Source organism: Sciurus carolinensis, chromosome 10 (assembly GCF_902686445.1).
Source record: "Sciurus carolinensis chromosome 10, mSciCar1.2, whole genome shotgun sequence".
Classification (NCBI taxonomy): Eukaryota; Metazoa; Chordata; class Mammalia; order Rodentia; family Sciuridae; genus Sciurus; species Sciurus carolinensis.
Genome location: NC_062222.1, coordinates 108,572,037 through 108,596,876, shown reverse-complemented (window position 1 = coordinate 108,596,876; position 24,840 = coordinate 108,572,037). Strand labels below are relative to the sequence as shown.

The window sequence follows — 24,840 nt, the reverse complement described above, 5'->3', positions numbered from 1 at the left end:
ATAAACCAGATAGCTTACCTGTGAGATCTTTTGCTAAATCTGGGTGATTCATTAAACAATGACTGGCAAATTTCACACTTTCTAATCTCACAGGAACATGAATGTCATTAAATCTATATAGGAAAAAATTGCTCTGTATTAATTCTAAGGCACAACAATTATTTTCAAATAAGATATCTAACATGCAAGTACTTATAAAAACAACAAGAGTGACTGAATAGAAAATACATTGATTATAATGACAGCTAATATGTTCTGATGAGAGAATATAAAGTACAGTAACAAGCTACAAGACATCATTTTACAGAAACATTTCTGAAATAATGTTTTACCATGATAAAAGAAAGATAAACAATATAAACTTATCTGTGATAAATATAACTCTCCATTTCATAGATCTAAAACTCAAGATTATTGTTTTACGTAATAAACAAAAAATGAATATTCAAAACACAAACTTTGCTTGGGAAAAAAGTTTATAAGAGGAAACTATTGGGGAATTTGGGGTAGAAAGCAAATCACATGTAAGAGTAAGATCCAGAGGCTAAAATAGGACTGCATAAAATGATTTGCATTTCCTCATCTGGTTTGGACTGACTTGTAAAACGCTTTTATTTTTTTCTGTTTTTGGTACAGGGGATTAAACACAGAAGCACTTTACCACTGAGCCATATCCCCAACCCTTTTTGTTTTTTATTTTGAGACAGGGTCTTACTAAATTGCTTAGGGCCTTGATAAATTACTGAGGCTGGCCTAAAATTTGCGACCCTCCTGCGTGGCCCCCTGCAGTGGAATTACAGGTGTGCACCACTATGCCCAGCAGTAAAATGCTCTTTTAAAGGTCTTATTTAAGAATTCAGTTAATATGAAATACAACTTGATATATAATAAAGATAAGCTGAGGAATTAAAATTTAAAATAGACTGGGCAACTTTTAGAATGCATTTATTAGTCATAAATAATATGACTTTGGGCTGGGGGTATTGCTCATTGGTAGTACACATGCTTGGCAGATGCAAGACCCTGGGTTTAATTCGCAGCTCAGGGGGTTTGGGCAAGGATAATAATATGATGCTAAATAAAAAGGTAATTTTCAATTTTTGAAAAGAGTTCAGAAAATATTCAAGTAAACTTATTTAATAAATGTCTTAATGTCTATAGCCTTCTACTTTCTTATGCAGAGCTAATCTTTGTATTTTAATAAAATCTTATATTTAGTATTTATAATTTTTCAAGTGCTAGAGAAAAAATTTTGATCAAGTATAATAACACATTATAATTTAATACAGAACACATAAAATAACTTGTTCCTATGAATCAGAGACACATCTCCAGAGTAGCAGAGAAAATAAAATAATTAATACTTAAAAAACATATGCTGATTTTCATTTTACAAGTACCCCAAGTGAAAAATACATTCTTGCATTTTTGCTTGAATGATCAAGCAATAAATGTTGATCAGTAGGATAGGGAATACCTCCTCTGTAACCTTCTAAGAGCAGTTGCTTCATTGCCTCTATTATAAACTCTTCTGGAATCAAGTTTAAATATTCAAATATTCAGATCTTCTATAAAGACCTTCAAGATGGTCTGTTCTGAACAAGTAACTGCTGAGATATAATTATGTCATTGTCAGACATTTCACAGAATGTCAGGGTTATTATAGTAAATTTACTCTAAGAAAAATGAGCTCATCATCAAAAAATCAGTTGAACTAAGGATGAATTTCAAATGTTCCCCAAAATACTAATACTCAATATCTACATTTTAATTAACTTTTGAAACAAAAGTATCATGAAAATGGTTAATTAACTTTTGAAACAAAAGTATCATGTAAATGGAATGCAAGAAAGAATTTAATAAATTTCACAGATTTTTCAACTTACCAAGTTGAATAGAATTTGGTCATTCTTTGTTCTTGAGAAACTTTAAGAAGTATTTAAGAGCAATAATATTTTTCATCTCAGTCATATAATTATAATTAGTTGAGAACACATCATACAATTAGATAAAGATATTGAATTCTTTTACATAGGACTAGTGTTTTCACCTGAAAAGTTTTTTGGAAAAAAAATCTCAAGATTTTTTGCACATCCTGAGATGATGTCTACCTATTTCAAAACACTTTTTGGCATAAAAGTTTTACACGGTTAAACAAACTTTTAAAAAAATGGGCTTCCAATTTATTCTATAAGAAAATTTTCCACACAAATGTTAATGAAACCAACAAACATTAATTAAGGTTCTGGTATGTGTAGTTATAATCAAGTGGACCCAACTGAATAGGCCCCAAGATACAAGAAGTCTGAATTGCATGTTTCCTTACCGTCCAAGAAAACATTGCCAAAGAGGTCGATTCTGTGTGGCTAAATCAGAATCTTTAGATCCAAATAATTTAGCTAGAAGTCGAACAACAGCTAATCGTTCTTCTCCATCATTGCTCTTAAAGGGAAAAAAGAAAATAAACAAAGCTTGAGTTTTAATGTTCAGATTACAAAAAATGAAATATTCCCCAAAACATATAACTTAATATTTGTTTATAATTGTGAATACTTTAAAATATCATGTGCTCTCAATTACTATGGAAAATTTATTCCAAGTGAGACCATCTAGCACTTTGTTCTTATCTCATGTTCTCCCAATTGCTTATTTAATGCCTACTTCACTGCTTATTTATAATTTCACATTTGTAAAAATGTGAAGATATTTCATTCAATTCTGATATTGTCTAAAGCTCTAGAAAACAAAAATTCTGTTAAGGATCAAGCTGCACATAATTCCAGCCCTAATAAGCTTTCTTTATAAGAATTCTATCCTTCAACATTAATATAGATTAAGATTTCAATATGTAAAATTTTCATCAAGTATCTACTACTCACTGAAGAACAGGATACTGAATAATATCATGATTCAGGAAAACTAATTTTAATAAAAGTAACAATCTTAAGAGGATCTAAAAGGTCAGGTGACTGGAACACTACAAAAAAGCAAAACTTACTAATTTTTTGGTAATTGTCTCCTATTTTCTTATAATGAACCAATATATGCTATGAAATTCTGTTCCAAATCAGGAGTGGTGGTGCATGCCTATAATCCCAGTGACATGGGAGGCTGATGCAGGAGGATCCAAAGTTTGAGGCTAGCTTTGGAAAATTAGTGAGGCACTGTCTCAAAAAATAAAAAGGGTTAGGGATGTTGAGCACTCAAGGTTTAATCTCTAGTACTAAAAGGGGGGAAAAAATCTGTTCTAGTTTCACTGGTGACATAACATTTTAATATAAATTATTTTGAAACCATATGTTGTGTGAAATTTCTTTTTAAAATTCATACATTCATTAGGAAAGAATTTGTAACCCCTAAAAGAAACTACTCATTTTTTTTTTAGGAGTTCAAATACAATGTTTCTGTAAAGCAATACCAGACACTGAACAAACCAATCTCTGGGAAAAGAAGTTCAAATGGGAAATTAAAACAATCAGACAATCTATTCCTTAACAATAGTTTACACTCAGGAATAGAAGTTTTCTAGGTAAAACAGACACATTTATATCAAAGTTATAAAAATGATATCAATTTTACCACAATTATGAAACAAAATGATCTTCTCTGACAAAGATTTTCCTTTCATCATGACAACAATGCTGAGTGGTACTGCCTTTCAATAACTGCCAAATTTACTAGCTGGTATACTTTTCTTTTCAAGAAAAATTAAATCTCTTAAATTTCAAATACAAGAATAAGTGGAAATTTTATTCTACTTGTGAGTAAATCAATGATTATTTCAAATAATGTGACATTTTACATTTATAAAACTATTGAAATAAAATTGCTAAGTGAAAACTAGCTCCTCTTGCCTTTTTTTTTTTTTTTTTTGCGGTGCTGGGGATCGAACCCAGGGCCTTGTGCTTGCAAGGCAAGCACTCTACCGACTGAGCTATCTCCCCAGCCCTCCTCTTGCCTTTGTAAAATTCAAATATATTCCTTGAGTGAAGTTGGAATGATTATAATGATGGTAAATATTTTTGGTACAAAAAATCATTTGGTCTTTCTGATGTACAGATGATGTATTATTAATCTAACCAAAGTTATTATCATATGAAGATAGGACATTCTACAATATTTGAATTACAACTACATATTTTAATAAATAAGTGGTACAAAATGAGAAATTCTCAATGAACAATTTACCAATTACTTTTCAAAAAGAAAAATAAAACCACTATAGCTTCCCCCACTCCTTTTAAGTTGAAATCATCAGTATTTATTTTGATTTTTCATTCAGCAAGCACAGTGAATACATCAATCAGATAATTCTCAGGACAGCAGTCTATGTTATCCCTGGTTGCCAACAGAGTTTTTTTTTTGCAGTGCTGGGGATTGAACCCAGGGCCTTGTGCTTGAGGCAAGCACTCTATCAACTGAGCTATGTCCCCAACCCTGCCACTATAGTTTTTATTCTGTCTAATCCTAGCTGGAAAAGATAGCAACTTTTACTACTGTTTCTAATTACAAAATAATTGATTCCTAACAATTTTCTGTGAAAAGTTGATTTTTAATTTAACCAAAATAAAGCAAACATGAGTGTTTTAAATCTGGCAAATAAATGTAAGTCTCCCTCCCTCAATTTCCACCATAAACAAAAATCTAAAATGTAAATGTAAAATTCCTGTCAATTTTAGCTAATGTTGCTAAGTAGCATAATTCCAGGGTACCCCTTACAAATATGAGAACAGTATTGTGTGGAACTATAAAACAGATTGCACACAGAGCACAGTACAGAGTAAAACCAAAGAAACTTGTTTTGAAGTATTTTCTCAAATATTTTTATTGTTCTCAGAGACTGTAACCAAGCACTGTGAACTATCAAAGGAGGATATAAGATTTAGAGATAAAACTTCAGAAAATCACCACAGCCATAAAAATTTCCTATGCGATCTGCTTAGCACATACTGTTGATTCAAAACAGAGGTACCCTAATAACACCTAGTACCTAGACTAATCTAAATCTTAGTTTCTTCATTTCAGATGAGAAGATTAATAACAGTACAGGCTAGGATTTCAGAAGAGAACAAATAAGAACACAGGTGATGGCATCTGTTGTTCTAAGACAGTAAACAAAATATTTTATTATTACTATTTAGGCACAGTACTAAACTTTTAAAAAGCATGAATTAGCTAATATAGAAAAACAAAGCTCAATGGCCTTTATTAGATATACTAGTATGTCTTACTATAGGGTTAATTTTTTAAAAAACAATAAAAAATTATGAAAAAATTCATATTCATGTACCTCTAGACGAAACAGGTATGAAGTCAAATTGTACCAATGAAGAAGAGGTAGTATATAAACTAAAGGAATAACTAGAACCATGATAAACTAAAAAGCTTACAAACAATTTAGCAAGATGCTACTACTCAGTGCTAGCCATTTTGTTGTGATACAAAAAATAAGGGATAAGTGGAGCCAGACCTGACTGTGTGTGTGTGTATGTGGTGGGGGGTAGGAGAGTAATGAGGGTTGAACCCAGAGGCACTGTACCACTGAACTTTTTAAAAAATTTTGACACAGGGTCATGCTAAGGCTAGCCTTGAATTTCCTTCTCTTGCCTCAGCCTCTTGATTAGCTGGGATTACAAGGATGAGCAACTGTACCCAGCCAATCTGATGCATATGTCTGGACTTTTAAACAAAATCTCTTGGTTTTTAGATTCATTCATTGTTAGAAACTAAAAAATAAAAGTATCTCAATATTGAGATTTTTTTTTTTTTTTTGGTGCTGGGGATTGAACCCAGGGCCTTGTGCTTGCGAGGCAAGCACTCTACCAACTGAGCTATATCCCCAGCCCAATATTGAGATTTTAAAATAAAAAGTATCAAAGGAAACCTATTTTCAGGCTGACTTTAGTTTATTAGCACCTCTGCTTTAGACATGTAACAGGGGCATGAATAGCCACTACAGCTTTAGCAGCTCCCAGTTCACATTAAGCACACAAAGGGAAATCTAAGAAAAAATAGCTTCCAATCCTTGTTTAAAGGTTAAAGAGGCTTGACTTCACATCTTCAGACACTATGAATAGGTGGGGGGAGGGGATGTATCTTAACATCTTACAACTCAAAAATAAATTTAGTATAGAAACATCTTTATACTGTTGTTAAAATAAACTCTTTAATAAAAACCAAGTCACACATGGTGGCATATGCCTATAATCCTAGTGACTAAGGAGGTTGAGGCAGAAGGATTGCAAGTTCAAGGCCAGCTCAAGAAATTTACCAAGATTCTCAGCAAATTGGCAAGATCCTATCTTGAAATAAAAAACAAAATGGCGGGGCTGGGGAGATAGCTCAGTTTGCAGAGTGCTTGCCTTGGAAGCACAAGGCCCTGGGTTCGATCCCCAGCACCGCAAAAACAAAACAAAACAAAACAAAACAAAAAAAACAAAATGGCTGGATGTAGCTCAGTGGGAGAGTGACTCTGGATTCAACCCCCAGTACCAAAATGATGACAATGATGATGATAATGATAATGACAATCAAAGCAATGCCTTATTTTCTAGATAACATTTTTCTAACAGTTTCTCATAAGAAAACTCTTATTGATAACATGTTCTTTACACCATAAATAGCAAATGCTTATAATAAAGACACTAACTGCACAATTATTATGTTTTAATAGTCTGCAAAATATTTCATCTTAAGTTTCTCATCTCAAAAGTAAGAAATGTTACTTCTAATTACATTTTGAATTAAGGATCAAATAAAATATTAGATATTAAAAACCTTTTAAAAATAACAATATTAAGCAAATAAAAAGTGTTATCTTCTGTAGTTCAATTAAGATGGGGGATTAAGTGTCAACACTTTTTATGTTTTGTTTATTGAGAAGTTAAGAATTCCTTGCTAAGTTAGCTAAAAAAAAAAAAAAAACTCCCCAAGCCATTTAATAAAACTTCTGTCTATGATCTATACCATAAGAGGGTCACAAAGCTGTAATTGAGGCCCTTTGAGCATTAAGCTTAAAATCTCACTGTTTTAAAATATAACTAATCAATGAATACAAGTTAATAACAACATACTGTATATTGCAAATTTCAAAGATAACATAATTTTTCAAATCTATTTAGTACTTGTGTCACTATGTTTATCAGTACATATTGAACAAACAGGTATATTACAATTTTGCAGTGTCAATTCTTCTCTCACCCAGAAGAGAGCTACTATTTTATTTGAATGATTAAAAATGTATACTTTAGCAGTAACGACAGAAATTGAAGTCACATTTTATTCCTTTACAGTTAAGGGAAAAACTCTCCAATTAACATTTTTTTTCTTTAAAGCTTAAAGGGCTTGAAAATTGGTCAATCCTACCTTCAATTTGAATTCAAGTTGCGGCATGACAGACAATAATAAATGAGGATCTATAGCAAAAAGTTCCTGAATCAGATCAAATACATGTTCTGACAAATCACTTACTGACGATCTTCCCAGCACCAGGACTTGATTGAAAAACTATGGGAAATATTAAAAACAAAAATATGTATTTTATTTTAAAACTTGAATAGCTTTTCTATGAACATGTGTTTAAAAAAACAATAGCATCAGTTATCACACAAAAAGTTGAAGCGGATGATACAGAATAGGTGTTTGAATCGCTAACACATAATAGAACAGTCATCTAAATAGCAGAATAAGCTTCCAGGTAATGTCAGATCATAAAAGTTACAGAGATAAAAGTAAAAAAAAAAAAAAAAAAAAAAATTGTTGACTGTGTTTCAAATAAGGATGACATTTCTGAGAATCTTAATTTTCATCAAAATAAAACAATTTAAACATGTACAAAGTAGTTCATTATAGAGAATTTTATAGTTATTTCATTATAGCAGAGAAAAATTAAAATCTCAAACTGATTTTTATTTAAAAATTACTTTGAAAAAAAAATCAATCTAATTTTCCCATGCGTTTTAGTAATAAAAAGTAGTTAAGAGTGGGGATGAGTTTATTTTTGTTAATAGCTACCCAGAAAAAGTCAAATACATTTTGACTCAGAAGACAGAAGGAAAAGTTGATGATACAAAAGTAAGCTGGTGATTTAAAAGTATTAGAGAAAACAAAGAATATATAACATCATAAGCATAAATTAAAAGATAGCACTCTCTCCAAACACACTAAGCAGATAGAATTGTATATAAAAATGCTGAAGAGGCAGTTGTATGCATATAATATAAATCTGTATTTCTGCATCATAAAATGACATACTTCTTGGGCTGGGAGTATAGCTCAGGGGTAGACCACTTGACTTGTGTGCCCAAGGCTCTAGGTTTGATTATCAAATCCCCAAATAAATTTCTTTGAAAGAGTCACATAAATTGAGGTAGAAGATATTTATGTTTACTATGTGGACTGTACAAGGCAAGAGAAAAATGGGTATATATCAAGCTAAAGGAACATTTAAAGTAATTCATATGATAAATAAGACAATAGAGAAACAATACAAAATTTTACATTACGTGAAAATAGATACAAATATGAACAGATGTGCAAGAGAATTAATTGCTTTAATGGAGTAGAATTACACATAGTTCTTTTCCCAAGTTTTTTTCTTAATTAAACTAAACTATTCGAAAGTTTTTAAAACATTTATTTAACAACTATTCAAGAGGAAGAAACGGGTTTCAGAAGAACATGTTTTCAAGAAGACACAAAGAGGAAAATGTATAGATAAAGACAAACTCAAAGATACAGGGAGAATGTGAAAGAGATTAGCATATCTGGCAGATAATAAGATAAACAGAAATACAAATACAAATGCAGAAGGGGGATGGGAGTTGTAAACAAGTATTCAGAAAATAATTTCAACTATCTGGTACCCATGGTTTTTTTTGGTTGGGGAATAAACCCAGGGCACTTCACCACTGAACTATGTCCCCAACCCTTTTTATTTTTTCTTTTGAGACAGGGTTTTGCTAAGTTGCTGAGGCTGGCCAGAAACTTGTAATCCTTCTGCCTCTGCACCCCAAGTCACTGGGATTACAGGTGTGCATCACCACACCCAGCCATCTTGTACATATTTAAACCAATGCCAATAAAGTTTATGAGGATATGCTGCATTTCTTCCATTCTGATCACATTTGGACATATAAGTACCTTCATGTTTACTCTAAGTAGATAAAATTATTTATATTATAAATAAATCTGAGTGGGAATGGTTCTAATAAATTAGTATGATGGATTAAAAATTACACAATTATGGAATAAATATAGACATAAATACATACATTGGCAATGCATGCCTCAATAGTCTGGACTGTCCTTTTCAATAGGACTTTTGCAAGGTCGAAGGACTGTTTGTTTAAATTCTAAAAAACAATAAAAACATGCAGAGTTATAAATCAATCTCCAAATACATTTCTTAAAAAATTTCTTAAATTAATTGGTGAATTAATGAAACATCATTATTAGAACAGTGTAGTTATCAAGTCTACTAAAATTAAAAAAAAAAAAAAAATTAACAATTCCATTCGAGGTTTTTCCATATCCTCTAGTTAAGTGGTCTTAAATGCAGAAGTTACAAATGGAACTCAACAAATAAAAAACTAACAAGCATTAGATAGCCCCACACTGTAACCCTATATTGTTTCACTAAACTGAAAATGGACCTGAGATATTTTGGTTTTGTTTATCTATTAATCAATGACCTAACAACTATAACCATGTACCCTGAAACAACCATAACTAACTAAACCACAATGCTGAGTATTTCTTAATTCAGTATTGCTTAATGTGTATTCTCAAGAAAAGCAGACCTGGAAAGTGTTCCAAAGAGAAAGATTCTTAATCAACTGTATTTTTGAAATGGTGAATAGTACGCTCTTTCTTTAAGTCCCAATGTACTATATAACAAATTAAAGGATCTGAGAAAGACTACAGCAATGACACATTTAATTAAAAGATAAGAAAATATATTGAAAAATAAATACTTTTTTGAATAATACCTGTTAACATCTCTATACTACAAAGTTTTGAATCAAGGTGAGATTCATTTACCATCAACGTGCACCTCACAAAAAGAGGCTAGGACCCTATACTCTCAGTGATCAGTAAACATTTTATGTAAAGAGCCATGTAGTAAATATTTCTGGTTTTCTGGGTCATCCACTCACTGCAGCAACTATACAACTCTGCTGTGATAATGTGAAAACAGTCATAAACAAATATAAAAGCAAATAAGCATGGCTATGTTCTAGTAGTCCCCATTTATCCTTGGGGGATAAGCTCCAAGATCACAGCCAATGTCTGAAACCATTGATAGTACTAAATCCTATATAAACTGGTTGAGTACACTTGGGATCAGAAGGGTTTATGGCTTGGAACATTTGCATATACAAAATGAGACATCTTGGGAATGGGACCCAAGTTAAACATGAAATTCACTTGTGCTTCATATAGAACTTATACACAAAGTCTGAAGATAATTTTGTACAATATTTTTAGTCCACCTCTGTTTTTACTGCAAATCATCACATAAGGTCAGTGGAAGAATTTTCGACCTGTGTTATCATATTAGCACTGAAAACATTTCAGATTTTGCAGCATTTTAAATTTCAGATTAAATATGCTAAACCAATTACTTTTTCCTATTCTTCTTAAAACACATTTTAGTAACCTTGGCACATGATTTTTGTTGCTCTCCTTATTAGGTCAAGGATTTTTAACATTTTTCACTTAAAGGAAGCATTTTATGGCCTTTTTTTTTTTCCTTGGCATATCTAAACTGCTGGCATCAATATTCTTATGTTTTGGGCCATCGTGAAATAAAATAAGGGTTAAACATAAGCACTGTGATACCAATCCATCTGATAACCAAATTGGCTACAAGTGACTAATGGGTAGGTTGCATATACAGTGTGGATACTCTGAACAAAGGGATAACTTACGCTGGATGTGATACACTGGACAAAGGGATAATTTGTGTTGGGCAGGACACTGCAAGATTTCATCACACTAGTCAGAATAGTATGCAATTTGAAACTTATGAATTGCTTATTTCTGGAGTTTTCCATTTAATGCTTTTGGACCATGGTTAACAGTGAGCAAATGAAATGTGGAAAGCAAAACCATGGATAACAGAGACTACTATACTTATGTAAATAAGTAATAATTCAGATTTGATGCATAAGCCATAGCTTCCTGACCTCTGCTCTAGGCTTTTAGCCATTAGCAAAAGGATAAAATAGTTTTAAACTAAATTAATGTTTCTATTTTTTTAAAGGTTTAAATCCCATTCATAAACATACCCTTTAGCAAGAATATAAACACCAAACATGCGATCTCCTCTCAAAGATTTTCTATTTTTTTAAAAAGTAATTTTTTTAGATGTTGATAGACCTTTATTTTATTTATTTATTTGTATGTGGTGCTGCTAAGAAGTGCTCTACCACTGAGCCCCAAAGTTTTTCTTTTCTTCTATCTGATATATACTCTTTGCCATACTCTCAAAATTTTTACCAACTATAGATTCATTTGAATTAATAGAATGCAAATAATATTTAGAGTCAAGAAAATATTAAAAATTAACCACATCTTTTTGTGAATAAGTATGATTAGACACATTGTTCATCTAATATCTGATAATAGGTTACAGAACCATTAGAGGAAAAGAGCAGGAGGGCAAATATCAACATTGGGGTAGGCTTGAGTAGAGCCCAGTGGTGGAGCTTGTGGGAAGCCAAGTCCTTCAGTTTCTTAGGAGGATCTGATGGAGAGAAATAGAAAAAGGAAACGGGGAGGAATGACACAGCTCTGAATCATCCTTTTCCCCACAACATTAACCATATAGCTCCCACTTCTGCCCAAATCATTCTCAAAGTACCTAAGCAAAGGTACAATATAGGTTCTGAAAAGAAATCTGCACCCCCACGTTCCATGTTACAAAGGAGGAAATATGTTTCTTTTTTTAACAAAACTACCCAAAAAGATAATACCCCAACTCTTACAATTCCCAGGTTGGTTATGAGTGGTGAAAACAAAACATTTCTAGTCTCCAGAAAACAAGTATCACTTAACTGAATGAAAATCTTACACAATACATTAATCAATATATCTTCTAAAAAAAAATAGCTATAAGACTAATATTTGTTACTCTTTTATTTAGGGTTAGAGAGTGACAGTGGCAACAATTACAGGGAACTGCAAATGGTCAAAAACCAATTATTTACTCATATGTGTAGCACTACATTTAAATATTAATTTTTAATATCTTCATACTATACAGACCTTATGTGCAGGTATGAGGTTAATAAGAATGGAGTCCAATAATTCTTGAGTAACTCCATCACCTTCCATGATGATAGAACTCATCAAGTCTAGCATATGCATTTGTACCTTCTTATTGTGGCTATTGCTAAAAAAAAAAAAAAGAAGAAGAGAAAAAGTGAAGCATAGAAAAAGACAAACTTCCCAGTTTAAAACAGTAATTTCAGATGTAAAAGAACTTTCATTTGAGGATACCATGCCAATAATGGCAAAAAAAATCTTGACAGTTGCATTTTCTTTCTCCCTCTATTGATTACTACAGTGGCTGTAATTTATTGTTCTTCTAAGGTATTTTTAAAAAAACAAAGACAACCCTAATTTCTAATAAAGTATGTGGTATTCATTTTTATTTTTCTCTCCTTCTCTAACACACACACACACACACACACACACCAAAAAAGGGAGAAAAAAAGACTTGTCTTGAACTAGGATTTTAAGAAAAATGACATAATTTATAATTATACTATTATAAATATACACAGAAATTAAAATCAAGGCTGAAAAGATTCAGGTATCATCTGTTAAAAAAATCAACTTGAAATGATGAATAATTGACATGTTGGACAAATAAAAAATTTTAAAAATTTGATAGGAAAATTGTCAAACTGATAGGCAGTTTTCTCAAATTTAAGAAAGATGTCCCTTTTGCATGCCTGCTCCTAAATACCTTCCTTACTTTACAAAACACCAAGACTGTGAAGAATAAATTATGTAGTTATTTCAACAGTGTCTGGAGATGAACTGAAGAGCTTGATGCAAAACAATACAAAACAATTTGAGCACTTGGCTCCCAGATGCATATACACTTGAAGGTAGGAAAGGAGTGGAGGGAAAAGAGATGAAAAAAACTTTCACAAATCTAAACCAGTAAGTTCAAAACTTTCACTTCCAGCCAGTACTATGAAATAAAAGGGACAGGATTTACCCTTGTTATCTGTCACAACCAAAAACTGGATAAAATATATGGAACAGCAGTTTTCAGATACTGGACATCATGCAACCACTGCTGAGAGGAATAAGACCAACCAGGTGTCCCTATAATTTTCCCAACTTACACATGGTAAGTTTCTAGGATGTAATGCAAGCCCAGCCAGAATCTAATGTTTCCCCAGATTTCTAGGCAGACTAGAGATAGCAAAGGGGCAGAATACCAGAGAGGACAGAGCTACTCCACAAGCTCAAAGAGTCTTCTAGTGGTTAATGATCAGCACATACACATGAAACAAATCCCTGACTTTGGAGAAAGATCCTACTTAATAGAGCAGAGGAAATAATCCCCAGAATTAACAATGGAGTTGGAAGAGGAATCAGAATGGTATAAACCCACAGGTTCTAGAAGCTCAATGAGCCCCAAAGTTCAAGAAACCAAAAGAAAACTTCATAATACACCATAATCAAATCACCTGAAATAAATGAAAGAGAACATCCTAAATCCAACTAGAGAAAAAAAAAATACATCATATTTCAGGAGAAAAAAGGTTAAAAATGACAAATATCTTGCTAGAAACAATGCAAGCCAGAAAAAGAAGGAATATCACCTTTAAAAGTACAAAAAGAGGGAGGACTGGGAAATGGTTCAGAGTAGACCGACTGCCCAAAACCCAGGAGGCCCTGGGTTTCATCCCAAGCACCAGAAGGTGACTGAAAGATTGGCGAGAGATTTGAGTATCAATCTAGAACTCTACATCCTATGAAAACAACATTCTAAAATGCATGTGGAATAAAAATTTTTTTCAGACATATAAAAGATGAAAGAATTCTATCACCAGCAGACCTGAACTACAGAAACTATTAAAGGAAAGTTCTTTAGACTGAAGAAAAATTATACTAGATATGAATCTGGACCTACACAAAGGAATGAAGAACACAAGATTTGGTAAATAAGCTCCTCTTTTAAAAGTCTTTTGTATACTCATACCTAACTGTGAATTGCTTCAATTTGATAAACAACACAGTCATCAAATTCAGGGAATAGGGTCAAAGAAAAGTATGTGTATGTATCAGTAGTTTTAAGTGGGAATAATTGTAGAATGCAAAGGAAGACTGAAATGGATAGTTAAAAGTTACAGAAGGGGCAGTTAACTTCACAAATTTGTGGTAATGGTTGATTACAATTTCAAAAGAAAAGTTTGCAAAATATTGGTGCAATGCAAAGGCCATCAACTGTTCCTGTTCCTATAAATATATCCCCCTTTACAATGGTGCTACTCCCATTACAAGATAAGGAGTCTATCTAACCCAACCCTTTAATCTGGGTTTATCTTTGTGTTTGTGTCTTGCTTAGCCAATGAAATAGAAGCTACCAAAAGTATAAAAAGTGCTCATGCAGTGAGATTTGCCCTTTCTTGATACCTCTGAAACCAAGTCAATAGAGGAAGAGGCTGGACTAGTCTGCTGGATGAATGGATGACTCATTCATTCTATTATTTTAGCCAACTGCCAGATGATCTGCCAAAGGACTACAATACAGTAGAGAATCAGACTAGACAAAACAACTGCCAAGCTGAATCATGGGCTAAATAAAATGGTAGTTGTCCTACACTATCAAGTTTTATATTGTTCTATGATGAAGCAAAAGCTAACTAATTCAAAAGTAAAGTTAATAGTCTACCATTTACTCTAATGGTCTGTCAGTAGTCAAATACCATGAAGTCTTTTCACAAGCAATCTTTCTGTAAGTTTCTATCTCTACACTAAGTAAGTTTATTACATAGATGTTAACTAATTATACATTCTATCAAAGGAGAGAGGAAAAAATGATTTAGTAGTCATAAAAGTTTACAGAAAACTTCAGAATAAAGTGTTGCCAGTATGCAGCCATTAGACGCAGGTAGCTATTGAATACGTGAAGTATGAATAGAGCCACATACTGAAATGATAATCTTTTTGGATACAGTGGGATAAATAAAATGTATTATTAAAATGAATCTCACCTGTTCTTCCTATCTTTCTTAATGCAGTCTCTATAAAATTTATAGCTTATGTGAGATATATTATGTTTACAAATAATATAATGCTTAAGAACATACCTCATAATGATGCTTGGTTACTATACAAAAAACAAACAAAAACTGGACTGCAGGACTTATGGCTCAGGGGTAGAGTGCTTGCCTAGCATGTGTGAGGCACTGGGTTGGATTCTTAACACCACATATAAATAAATAAAATAAAGGTCCATTGACAACTAAAAAAAAAAAAATTTAAAAACAAAAAACTGAACTACAATCAGAGTTTGGGCTCTTGTGTCCAAAATTTGTACATGGGTAAGTTATCACATTCCCTCTGCATTAGATCCCCTATTTCTATAAAGAAAGAGCTGATTTAGGCAATGTTTATGATTTTTTTTTCTAGCTCTAAAATAAGACATCAAAGTCAGTGGGCTTAAGAACCGAACTGTTATGCCTCCCAGCACTACAGTACATAGAATACTTACCATAAATTTAAAACGGTACATAATGGCAAAGACAGTTTTCAGGCAACAAAATTGTTTATTTTCTGATTCATATTTTCTTCTAAAGAAAACAATTCCTTATAATTCTAAAAAATTCTTATCTACATAGGTAGAATACATGACACTTCAAGGAACAGAGCAAAAGATAAGCAGATATGTTTTTCAAAAAACTTACTTGATCACAGAGAAGAGAGTCCTAAAAAGCTGGATAAAAATTTCATTGCAATCTTCCAATTCAAAACAGATGTTATATGATTTAACCCAAGCTAAATTCTTAAACAAACAAACAAAAAAATAAATTACATATATACAGAATGGTTACACAAAAACAAACTTTTTAGTAAATTTTAGAATTATGAATCTATATTAAAACCTGTAAGATTCAACATATAAACTTATGTCATTTACACTGACTTTTTAAAAGATACACCTAATGGAATCTATTTTCTCAAACTGAAAAACAGTAAATATTTAGGAGTTGGTAGACACATATAAACAAATGAAATTTAAGGAGCAGCGAAAATCCATTTTTAGATTAGAAAAAAATAAAAACAGAAAAGTGAAACTAAGAGGTAGAGTTTCAAATCATCTAACACCTTTTCCCAATATAATCACTTTATCTTTTCAGGTTATAAGGAATAATAAAAAGATTATATTTTCCTTATGAAATGTAAAAGGCATTTTATTAACTGGGCTTTTGTATGAAACAAAAAGTTTGATTTACATTATAAAGTTAACAAAGAACTTGCTACTATGAAAAGTTATATATTAAATAAAGTATTATATTTTACCTCTAATAAATAAAAATATCTGTTAAACTGCGGACTCTTTGTATCCTCCAAACCTTTTAATTGTCTGGTAATAAACAAAAATATGTCCTGTTTAAAAAAAAAAAAAAAAACAAAAAAAATATTAGACACAAATTCTTATCATTCTTTGATAACATACAAAGTATATATACATATATATATATATGTATACACACACACACACACACACACACACACACACAATCTGTTAAAAATTACTATAAAAGAATTCTCTGGCAGAATACCTTGGAATTGGCCTAGTCCATTATTTAAAATGATTGGAAAAGATGAAGTCAAACAAAATAATACCTTTCTCATTCTGAGAATACACATTCTATATCTTATTACCTTCTACAATAGTACTTTCACTTCATTAACTATCCTCACTCTGCATTGTGGAAAACTACCTTCATTTTTAAGAAATTGAATATGAGTTTTTCCATTATTATTTCCTACAAGTAAATAGGAATTTTCAGCGGTTTTGAAATTAATGTGTGAGTACAAAGTTGTAAGAAATAGAGGCCATCGATTATTGGTCTAAGGGTTGAGTATTCAATGCTTCATAAAAATACCAGTCATTTTTGTAGATGCTCAATGAAGGATAATTTTACAATTTATGATATAATCTTTGAATGACAATAATAATATGAAACTTGTTCATAAGAGTAACCTATAATAAAAATAAAAGCAAAATTATTTTATAAAGACTGCATTTACCTTAAGTTTATCGTGGGAAGTATATGGAGCTTCTGGGGCATAGATTCGAAATATGTCAGCCAAACAACATGCTACGAGGAGACGCACATCTTTATTAGGGTTCCTGAGGAAGAATTCAGATGCAAGATGCAAGGCTAGTGGGAGATACTGCTGTTTTTCATCTTCTGAGTCCTGATCCATATCCATAAAGGTCTTGACTACCATCTGTAAAAATACACAAAACAAAAGCAAAATAATCAATTTATGGTACCAGTAGGAGATGCATATTTTTAAAAGTCATTGCTTGCTGGGCACAGTGGCTCACACCTGTAAGCCCAGCAGCTTGGGAGGCTGAGGGACGAAGAACTTGAGTTCAAAGCCAGCCTCAGTAAAAGCGAGATGCTAAGCACCTGAGTGAGACCCTGTATCTGAATACAAAATAGGGCTGGGGATGTGGCTCAGTGGTTGAGTACCCCTGAGTTCAATTCTAAGAGACTAATAAGTTTCAACATTTGGATTATTCAGAGATGGTGTTGGTATTAGCACCAGATTTTTGAAAAACTTAAAACTCTACTCATTTTACTTAATTTGTTTTTATGAGACAGGGTCTCTTTATGTTGCCCTAGCTGGACCTGAACTCCTGAGCTCAAGGAATACACCTCCCTCAGCCTCCCAAGTAGTTAGTTTTCCTTATTCTTTTTTTGTTTGTTTTTTAATACTAAGAATTGAACTCAGGGTGCTTTACTATTGACCTACCTCCCCAGTCCTTTTTATTTTTTTATTTTGAAACAAATTCTCACTAAGTTGCAGAGGCTGACCTTGAAATTGAAATCCTCCTACTCTCCTGAATTGTTGGGATTAAAGCCATGTCCACTGTGCACGGTTCCTTATTCATTTTATATCAAGCCCAGGTAAGAGGTTCTTGGTTCCATATTAACAGGTAAACTGATCACATTTAGCAACATCAAATATATTTCTTTTTTATTTGCTTTATTATTTTTTTAGGTACCAGAGATTGAACCCAGGGCACTTGACCACTGAACCACATCCCCCAGCCCTGTTTTATATTTTATTTACGACAGGGTCTCACTGAGTTCCTTAGAGCTTCATTTGTGCTGAGGGTGATTTTGAACTCTTGATCCTCCTGCCTCAGGCTCCCAAGTCACTGGGATTATAGGTATGCACCACTGTACCTGGCTCTTTTGTATTTTATAATCAAAGCTGCCTTTATAGGTTCTTTACAACTGCTATTTCATTTGACACCTTAACGGGTTTGTACTTCACAACAAAAATTCATGTTTAATGTTCTCATGTAGTAGTAATTCTGAATAAAATTTTAATTGTAAAAAAATACTGTTGCTATTTATTCCTATAAAATTAACAAATGCACATTTTATTTAATTTTTGTTTTTTTCCCCCCTTTTTTTTGAGGTGCTGGGTAGAAATCAAACCCAGGGTCTGTGTAAACTGGGTAAACACTATATTACTAAGCTATATCCCCAGTCCCACAAAAGCATATTTGAGAATTACTATAAAATTCAAATATAATTGAAAACAAATAAAGAAAAGCTGGGCGGTGGCACATGCCTGTAATCCCAGGCTCAGGAGGCTGAGGTAGGAAAATTAGTGAGGTCATAAGCAACTCAGTGAGACTCTGTCTCTAAATGAAATACAAAAAAGGGCTGGGGATGTGGCTCACTGGTTAAGTGCCCCTGAGTTCAATCCCCAGTACCAAAAAAAAAAAAAAAAATCCTAGTTTATCACTCAACCCTAGAAAATAACCAGTAGTAACAATATTTCTGTGTGTTTTTTATGATGGTCTGCTTTCTTAATAAGTATGCAAGTAACTAATTATTTATTAGAATACTAAGTCATAATTTGCTCATATCTTAAGTATTCTTCTTTAATGGTGGTTTATCTAAACTGTTATTACTGTCAAATATTGACGCTGTACTTTTATTTCTACATTGTCAAGACTTTTAATCATGAATAAGTATTAAATTTTGTCACAAATTTGGAGCACCTATTGAAATGATATTTTCTCCTTAAATTTTATGGATATACTAAATCCTGCAGGCTTATTTTCTAATTTTAATCCTAGCTTATACTCGTAAGGTCTAAGTCTAGCCCAATTTTGCATTTCTAATATACCTGACAGAATGCATTTATACATTTTGATAGATCATGCATAAAAGTGTAATCTCTCATTTTTCTGATTATTCAAATTACAGAATCACATCAGTCACACAGTCATAGATGTACATGAGGTAATAATATGTTTCACTTTACTATCATTCCTACCCCCATACCCCTTCCCTTCCCTTCCCTTCATTCCCCTCTACCTAATATAAAGTAACTCTATTCTTCCCAATTCCCCGCCCTTTATTGTGAATTAGCATGTGCATATCAGAGAAAACACTAGGCCATTGGTTTTTTTGGGGTTTAGCTTATTTCACTTAGCATGATATTCTCCATTCATCCATTTATGAGCAAATGACAGAATTTCATTCTTCTTTAAAGCTGAGTAATATTCCATCATATATATATATATATATATATATAAAATATTTCCTTTATCCATTCATCTGTTGAAGGGCATCTAGATTGGTTCCAGAGTTTAGCTATTGTGAATTGAGCTGCTATAAACATTGATGTGGTTGCATCACTATAGTATGCTGATTTTAAGTCCTTTGGGTTATCAATCGAGGAGTGGAATAGTTGGGTCAAATAGTGGTTCCATTCCAAGGTTTTTTGAGAAATCTCCATACTGCTTTCCAAAGTGGTGGCACCAATCTGCAGTCCCACTAGCAATGTATAAGTGTACCTTTTCTCCCACATCCCCACCAACACTTAATGTTCTTGATAACTGCCATTCTGACTAGAGTGAGATGAAATCTTACAGCAGTTTTGATTTGCATTTCTCTAGTTGCAAGACATGATGAACATTTTTTCATATATTTGTTGACCAATTGTCTTTCTTCCATGAAGTGTCTGTTCAGTTCCTTAGCTCATTTATTGATTGGGTTAATTGTTTTTTTGAGTTCTTTATATATCCTAGAAATTAATGCATATATACTGCTATTTGATTTGCTATTATAATGTTTAAATTTTTTTGAAATAGCATACATGATAGAAATTGGTTTGTAGCTTCTTAAGACAACCTTGTCAGGAGGTTCTGCTGACTTGAAACAATTTTTTTCCTATTATTTGGAAATTTTAGTAATAAGACTGGTTTTATTTATTCCTTAAATATTTAGGGAAGTTCGACTGATCAAAGGGATCATATTGAAAATTAGAAAATATTTTTAACTGAATGATAATGAAAATATAAACTGTCAAAACTCATGGGATGCAGTAAAGCTATACTTAAGGGAAACTGGTAACCTTAAATGTACTACTACAAAAGGAAGAATGAAAAATTAATAACCTTTGGTTTCATATGAAGAAGTGAGAGCTGGGCGTGGTGGTGCATACCTTTAATCCCAGTGGCTTGGGAGGCTGAGGCAGGAGGATCACAAGTTCAAGCGAGCCTCAACAGAAGAGAGGTACTAAGGGAATCAGTGAGACCCTTTCTCTAAACAAAATATAAAATAGGGCTGGGGATGTGGCTGAAATGGTTAAGTACCCCTGATTTCAAATTCCCCAGTACCATTAAAAAAACCAAAAAAGTGAGAAGAATAGCATATTAAATTAAAAGAAAATAAAAGGAGGAAGCGGAGAGGAAATCAAGGTAAGAGCAAACATCAAATGAACTGGAAAACTATGGTATGAAAGGAAAAAAACTAACAATGCCCAAAATTATTGTCATAAACTAAGAAAATGGACAAATCTTGAGCAAGAATAAATCAAAAGACAAAGAAATCCTGAAGTATTAATAATGGCAGTGAAAAGAGGGGACATATTATTAAATAATCAAGAATATTAAGGAAAAAAGAAAACCTGTCACATGAGATACCGCTGAACATTACTGTTCAATGAAAAGGGAATCTGACAAAAAACAAACAAAAAACCTTTCCACGGTGAAATCTCCAATGCCAGATGGCTTTACTGGTAAAAAGTCTAAAGTCTGGCAATTGTGTACAGATAAGTATAGCTAACAGTAATTAATTACTGTGCTTATCATTATCAAGCCCCTCTCTGCCATTCTTCTGTTACAACTGCACACAGAGGTTTGGAAAAGCAGTCACGGGTTAATAAGAATCCGCTTTTCAAGTACACACATCCCTGAGAGTCTCATATATTATACTAACATTTTAGTACAGATTGTTATCTGATTGGAAGAAAGAATAATGTAGAAGAAGATAACATCTGGAATTCTTAAAGTAAAGAGAACCAAAACAAATTGTGTGAAGATCAAAAATAATTCTAGAGGTCAAATATTATCCTAACAATCATACTGGCAGAATGGACAGGGTCACCTGAAATTGTCTTATAAAAATTCTGTCTACAGACACCATTTATTTAATTTCAACCAACAACATGAAACTCATTTATAGATGAGTAAACTAAGGATCAGAGTTTAAATCCTCATAAATTACCATAAAATCCTATCTCCAAGGCAAGAAATGCCACTGAATTGTTTTAAGTAATAGCATAATATAATCAGATTTGAATTTCATGGAAATACCTCTTTGGTTAATACATAGCCAAAGGAATGTCTCATTCGCAAGACTGACAGATCCATCAAACCTAAATCAGTAGGACATTCAAGTCATATATTAGTCTTACCAAGAATTCTGAGGCAGTCAGGTTAGTTGGGGTTGAGAGATAAAGTGAAAAGGGCAAACTGTACTTCTAAATGCTGTAACTGAGGAGGGTTAGTTTTTGTTATAGAAATCAGAGTAGCCAAAAGCTTTTATAGCCTAACCCAACATACACTGTCACTTCTAAGTCTATTAAGTTTACTCAGTTAAACCTATTCAATGTCAGAGAAGACTACATAATGGAGTGGATACAAGGAAATAAGGATCATTCAGGGCCACACTGGAGGCTAATTACTATACAATCCTTCCTTGTATTTATACTTTTTGTACTCCTCTCTACCAATGACTCTGGGTTTAGCTAGGTGACTTATTTTGACCAAAGAGACATCAGCAAGCTTGATGTAAGGAGAGGCCTGATAAGTATTTGCATACAGAAGCTGCAATTCTTCCTTTGGGAACTCCACTACCATACTGTTAGGAAGTTTAGACTATCCAAGAAAGAAACGCCATGTGTAGAACCCTTGAAAACGAGACTTCACATAATCGGTGTAGATGACAACGGTACCCTAGATGAGTTTTCAACTAAATTTAGCTGCAAGAGTAACGCTAGAAGATCACACATGGTACAGGACCACACAGTCAAGTCAGAAAATTATGAGAAATAACAATTTTAATCCACTAGGTTTTGCTTTATTACACACCAACACCTAACTGAAACCACATTCATTCTGCCCCTTTTTTTAATATGCCTTTTTGTGCTACTGTTAGAAATAACAAGGTGCCATAAGAAATCAAATACATGCTTGAAAGTAGGTGGGGAAGGCAAATCTTCACTTCGTGCAGAAAGGGATGCTACACACAATCTGCCTAGCAAGCACGACTGGGCAAGTAGTTCGCCTGCTTTTATAGCTAACCTAAAGCAGCATGGCCCTTTCCTGTGAATGGAGGAGTACAGGGTTACAAACTACAGGACTGGCTAAATTTCGAATTAGGGCAGTCAAAAGGCAAGGGCTACAATTGGATCCAATCAAGACTGAATACTAGATTCTGAAAATGAACCAATAGACTTCCTATTTTTCACACAACTAATGCAGGGAAGCTAAGAACCACCTTTCTGTTGTTCCTTTACAATGAGGTGACAGCTGTGATTACGGTTTAGCCAATCAGAAACATTTATCTGAGACCTGGAAGGTGGAAGTGCAGAAGACATTGTCTTATCGCTGCTTCTATTTTCAGTTGCCAAGTATGTAATGGAGGCTTCATGCATGGGCATGGGCACATGTGTACCTACACACAGTAGCTTTCCATCAACTAGTTACTAGTTTTGTGAAGACAGAAAAGGAGGAAGGCATCCTTCTTGAGCTGGTATTAAATATTAAGTGTGAGAGGCTCTGAGGCAAATTGAGGGAAGTGTGATTTTCTAATTACTGGATTACAGCTAACATAGAATGTTCCTACTTAGGAAGAGCTCCACCTTTCTGATTACAGCACAGCAGGCAGCTCTCAGTGGGTCATTCTGGGGATCTAGTCCTGTAAACCTGCATTAATATTGCTTTTTCAGCCCTTCCAAATTACTCCCCAATCACACATTTCCAGTATTAAATCTCTGGTTTACTTAAAATAACACAGTTACTATATCTTACAACTGAATCTTGACTGGTGTTTAAAACATACCCTACCATTCTGGTCTTCTCTTAGAACTTTAAACAAGTCAGAGTCCCTGTTCTAATCATTAAGGCATTTAAAAATGCTACTGACTCTGTGGATATCTCTTCTTACCTGATCTAATTTATCATACACTTAAGACAACAGAAAAATTTCTTGGTATGTTTCTTCTTATGAATTGCTCTTTAATGCCTTTTGGCCATTTATCTATTTGCCTTAGTGGTTTTTTTTTTTTTTTGGTTCATAGATGGATTCAAGTAACATTGATGAAGATAAACATCAACACTAATACTATTATATAATAAAGATTAATATTTGCTGAGTATCACATTCTAGTACTGTACATGCATTAATTTTTACTCATGACAGTATTTCTAAGAGGTAGCTATTATTATTATCTAAGTTTATAGATAAGAAAAATTGTGTACTTGTAGATAATCTGATCACAGAATCACAACAGGATCAATACCAGCACAGAAGGGAGAGAAAAAAAAATAACAAAAGTATATCACAGAGGGTAAAGATGTTTAGTTGAAATTTGAATTCAGATAAATATCACATACATGGATGTTTGAACTGGGTCACACAAAATATATCTCTTTTCTATTTTTAAAAGTTTTATTGGTATATTTCTATACTCATTTATTATGCTTTTTTTCTTTCTTCTTCTTTGTTAAGCAACAGAGTCTCACTATGTTGCCCAGGCTGACCCTGTACTCCTCGGCTCAAGTGATCTTCCAGCCTGTCTCGAAAGTGTATTTTTTTCTTCTTCTTCTTCTTGACCAAAAGACCTGTTAAGAACAATTTTAGAGAAGAAAAAGTTTATTTGGACCTCCCAGTTCCAGAGGTCTCAGTTCATAAATGACTGATTCCATTGCTCTGGGCCTGGAGTGAGGCAGAAGAACATCATGCTCAAGGTCACTTAACCACTGAGCCACATCCACAGCACCCCTCAACTCTGGCTTTTTTTCGCATTTTATTAGAGACAAGGTCTTGCTGAGTTGCTTAGGACCTAAGTTGCTGAGGCTGGCTTTGAACTCAAGATCCTCCTGCCTTTACCTCCCAGGCCACTGGGTTTACAGGCATGCACCACATTGCCCAGGTAAAGTATATTTCTAAACATGGCTGTGGCAAAATAAAACATAAAAACAAAAACACTTTTAAAAGCTGTGACTACATATTAGTCCCTTACTGATATCCTGTATCT

At 33.1% G+C, this 24,840-nt stretch overlaps 1 protein-coding gene across 4 annotated transcripts in view; it reads right to left on the bottom strand.

Moving 5' to 3' along the window:
• The window catches only part of Pds5a (PDS5 cohesin associated factor A), a 144,780-nt gene that overhangs the window by 60,790 nt on the left and 59,150 nt on the right, over nucleotides 1-24,840 (bottom strand). For all 4 annotated transcript variants that reach the window (XM_047565794.1, XM_047565791.1, XM_047565792.1 and 1 more), the window contains exons 3-10: nucleotides 17,287-17,490; nucleotides 16,552-16,638; nucleotides 15,936-16,033; nucleotides 12,271-12,397; nucleotides 9,273-9,353; nucleotides 7,366-7,506; nucleotides 2,327-2,442; nucleotides 19-113 (exon numbers count right to left, since the gene is read on the bottom strand). In XM_047565794.1, the coding sequence (XP_047421750.1) occupies nucleotides 19-113; nucleotides 2,327-2,442; nucleotides 7,366-7,506; nucleotides 9,273-9,353; nucleotides 12,271-12,397; nucleotides 15,936-16,033; nucleotides 16,552-16,638; nucleotides 17,287-17,490 (949 nt within the window). The remainder of the gene's footprint in view (nucleotides 1-18; nucleotides 114-2,326; nucleotides 2,443-7,365; nucleotides 7,507-9,272; nucleotides 9,354-12,270; nucleotides 12,398-15,935; nucleotides 16,034-16,551; nucleotides 16,639-17,286; nucleotides 17,491-24,840) is intronic.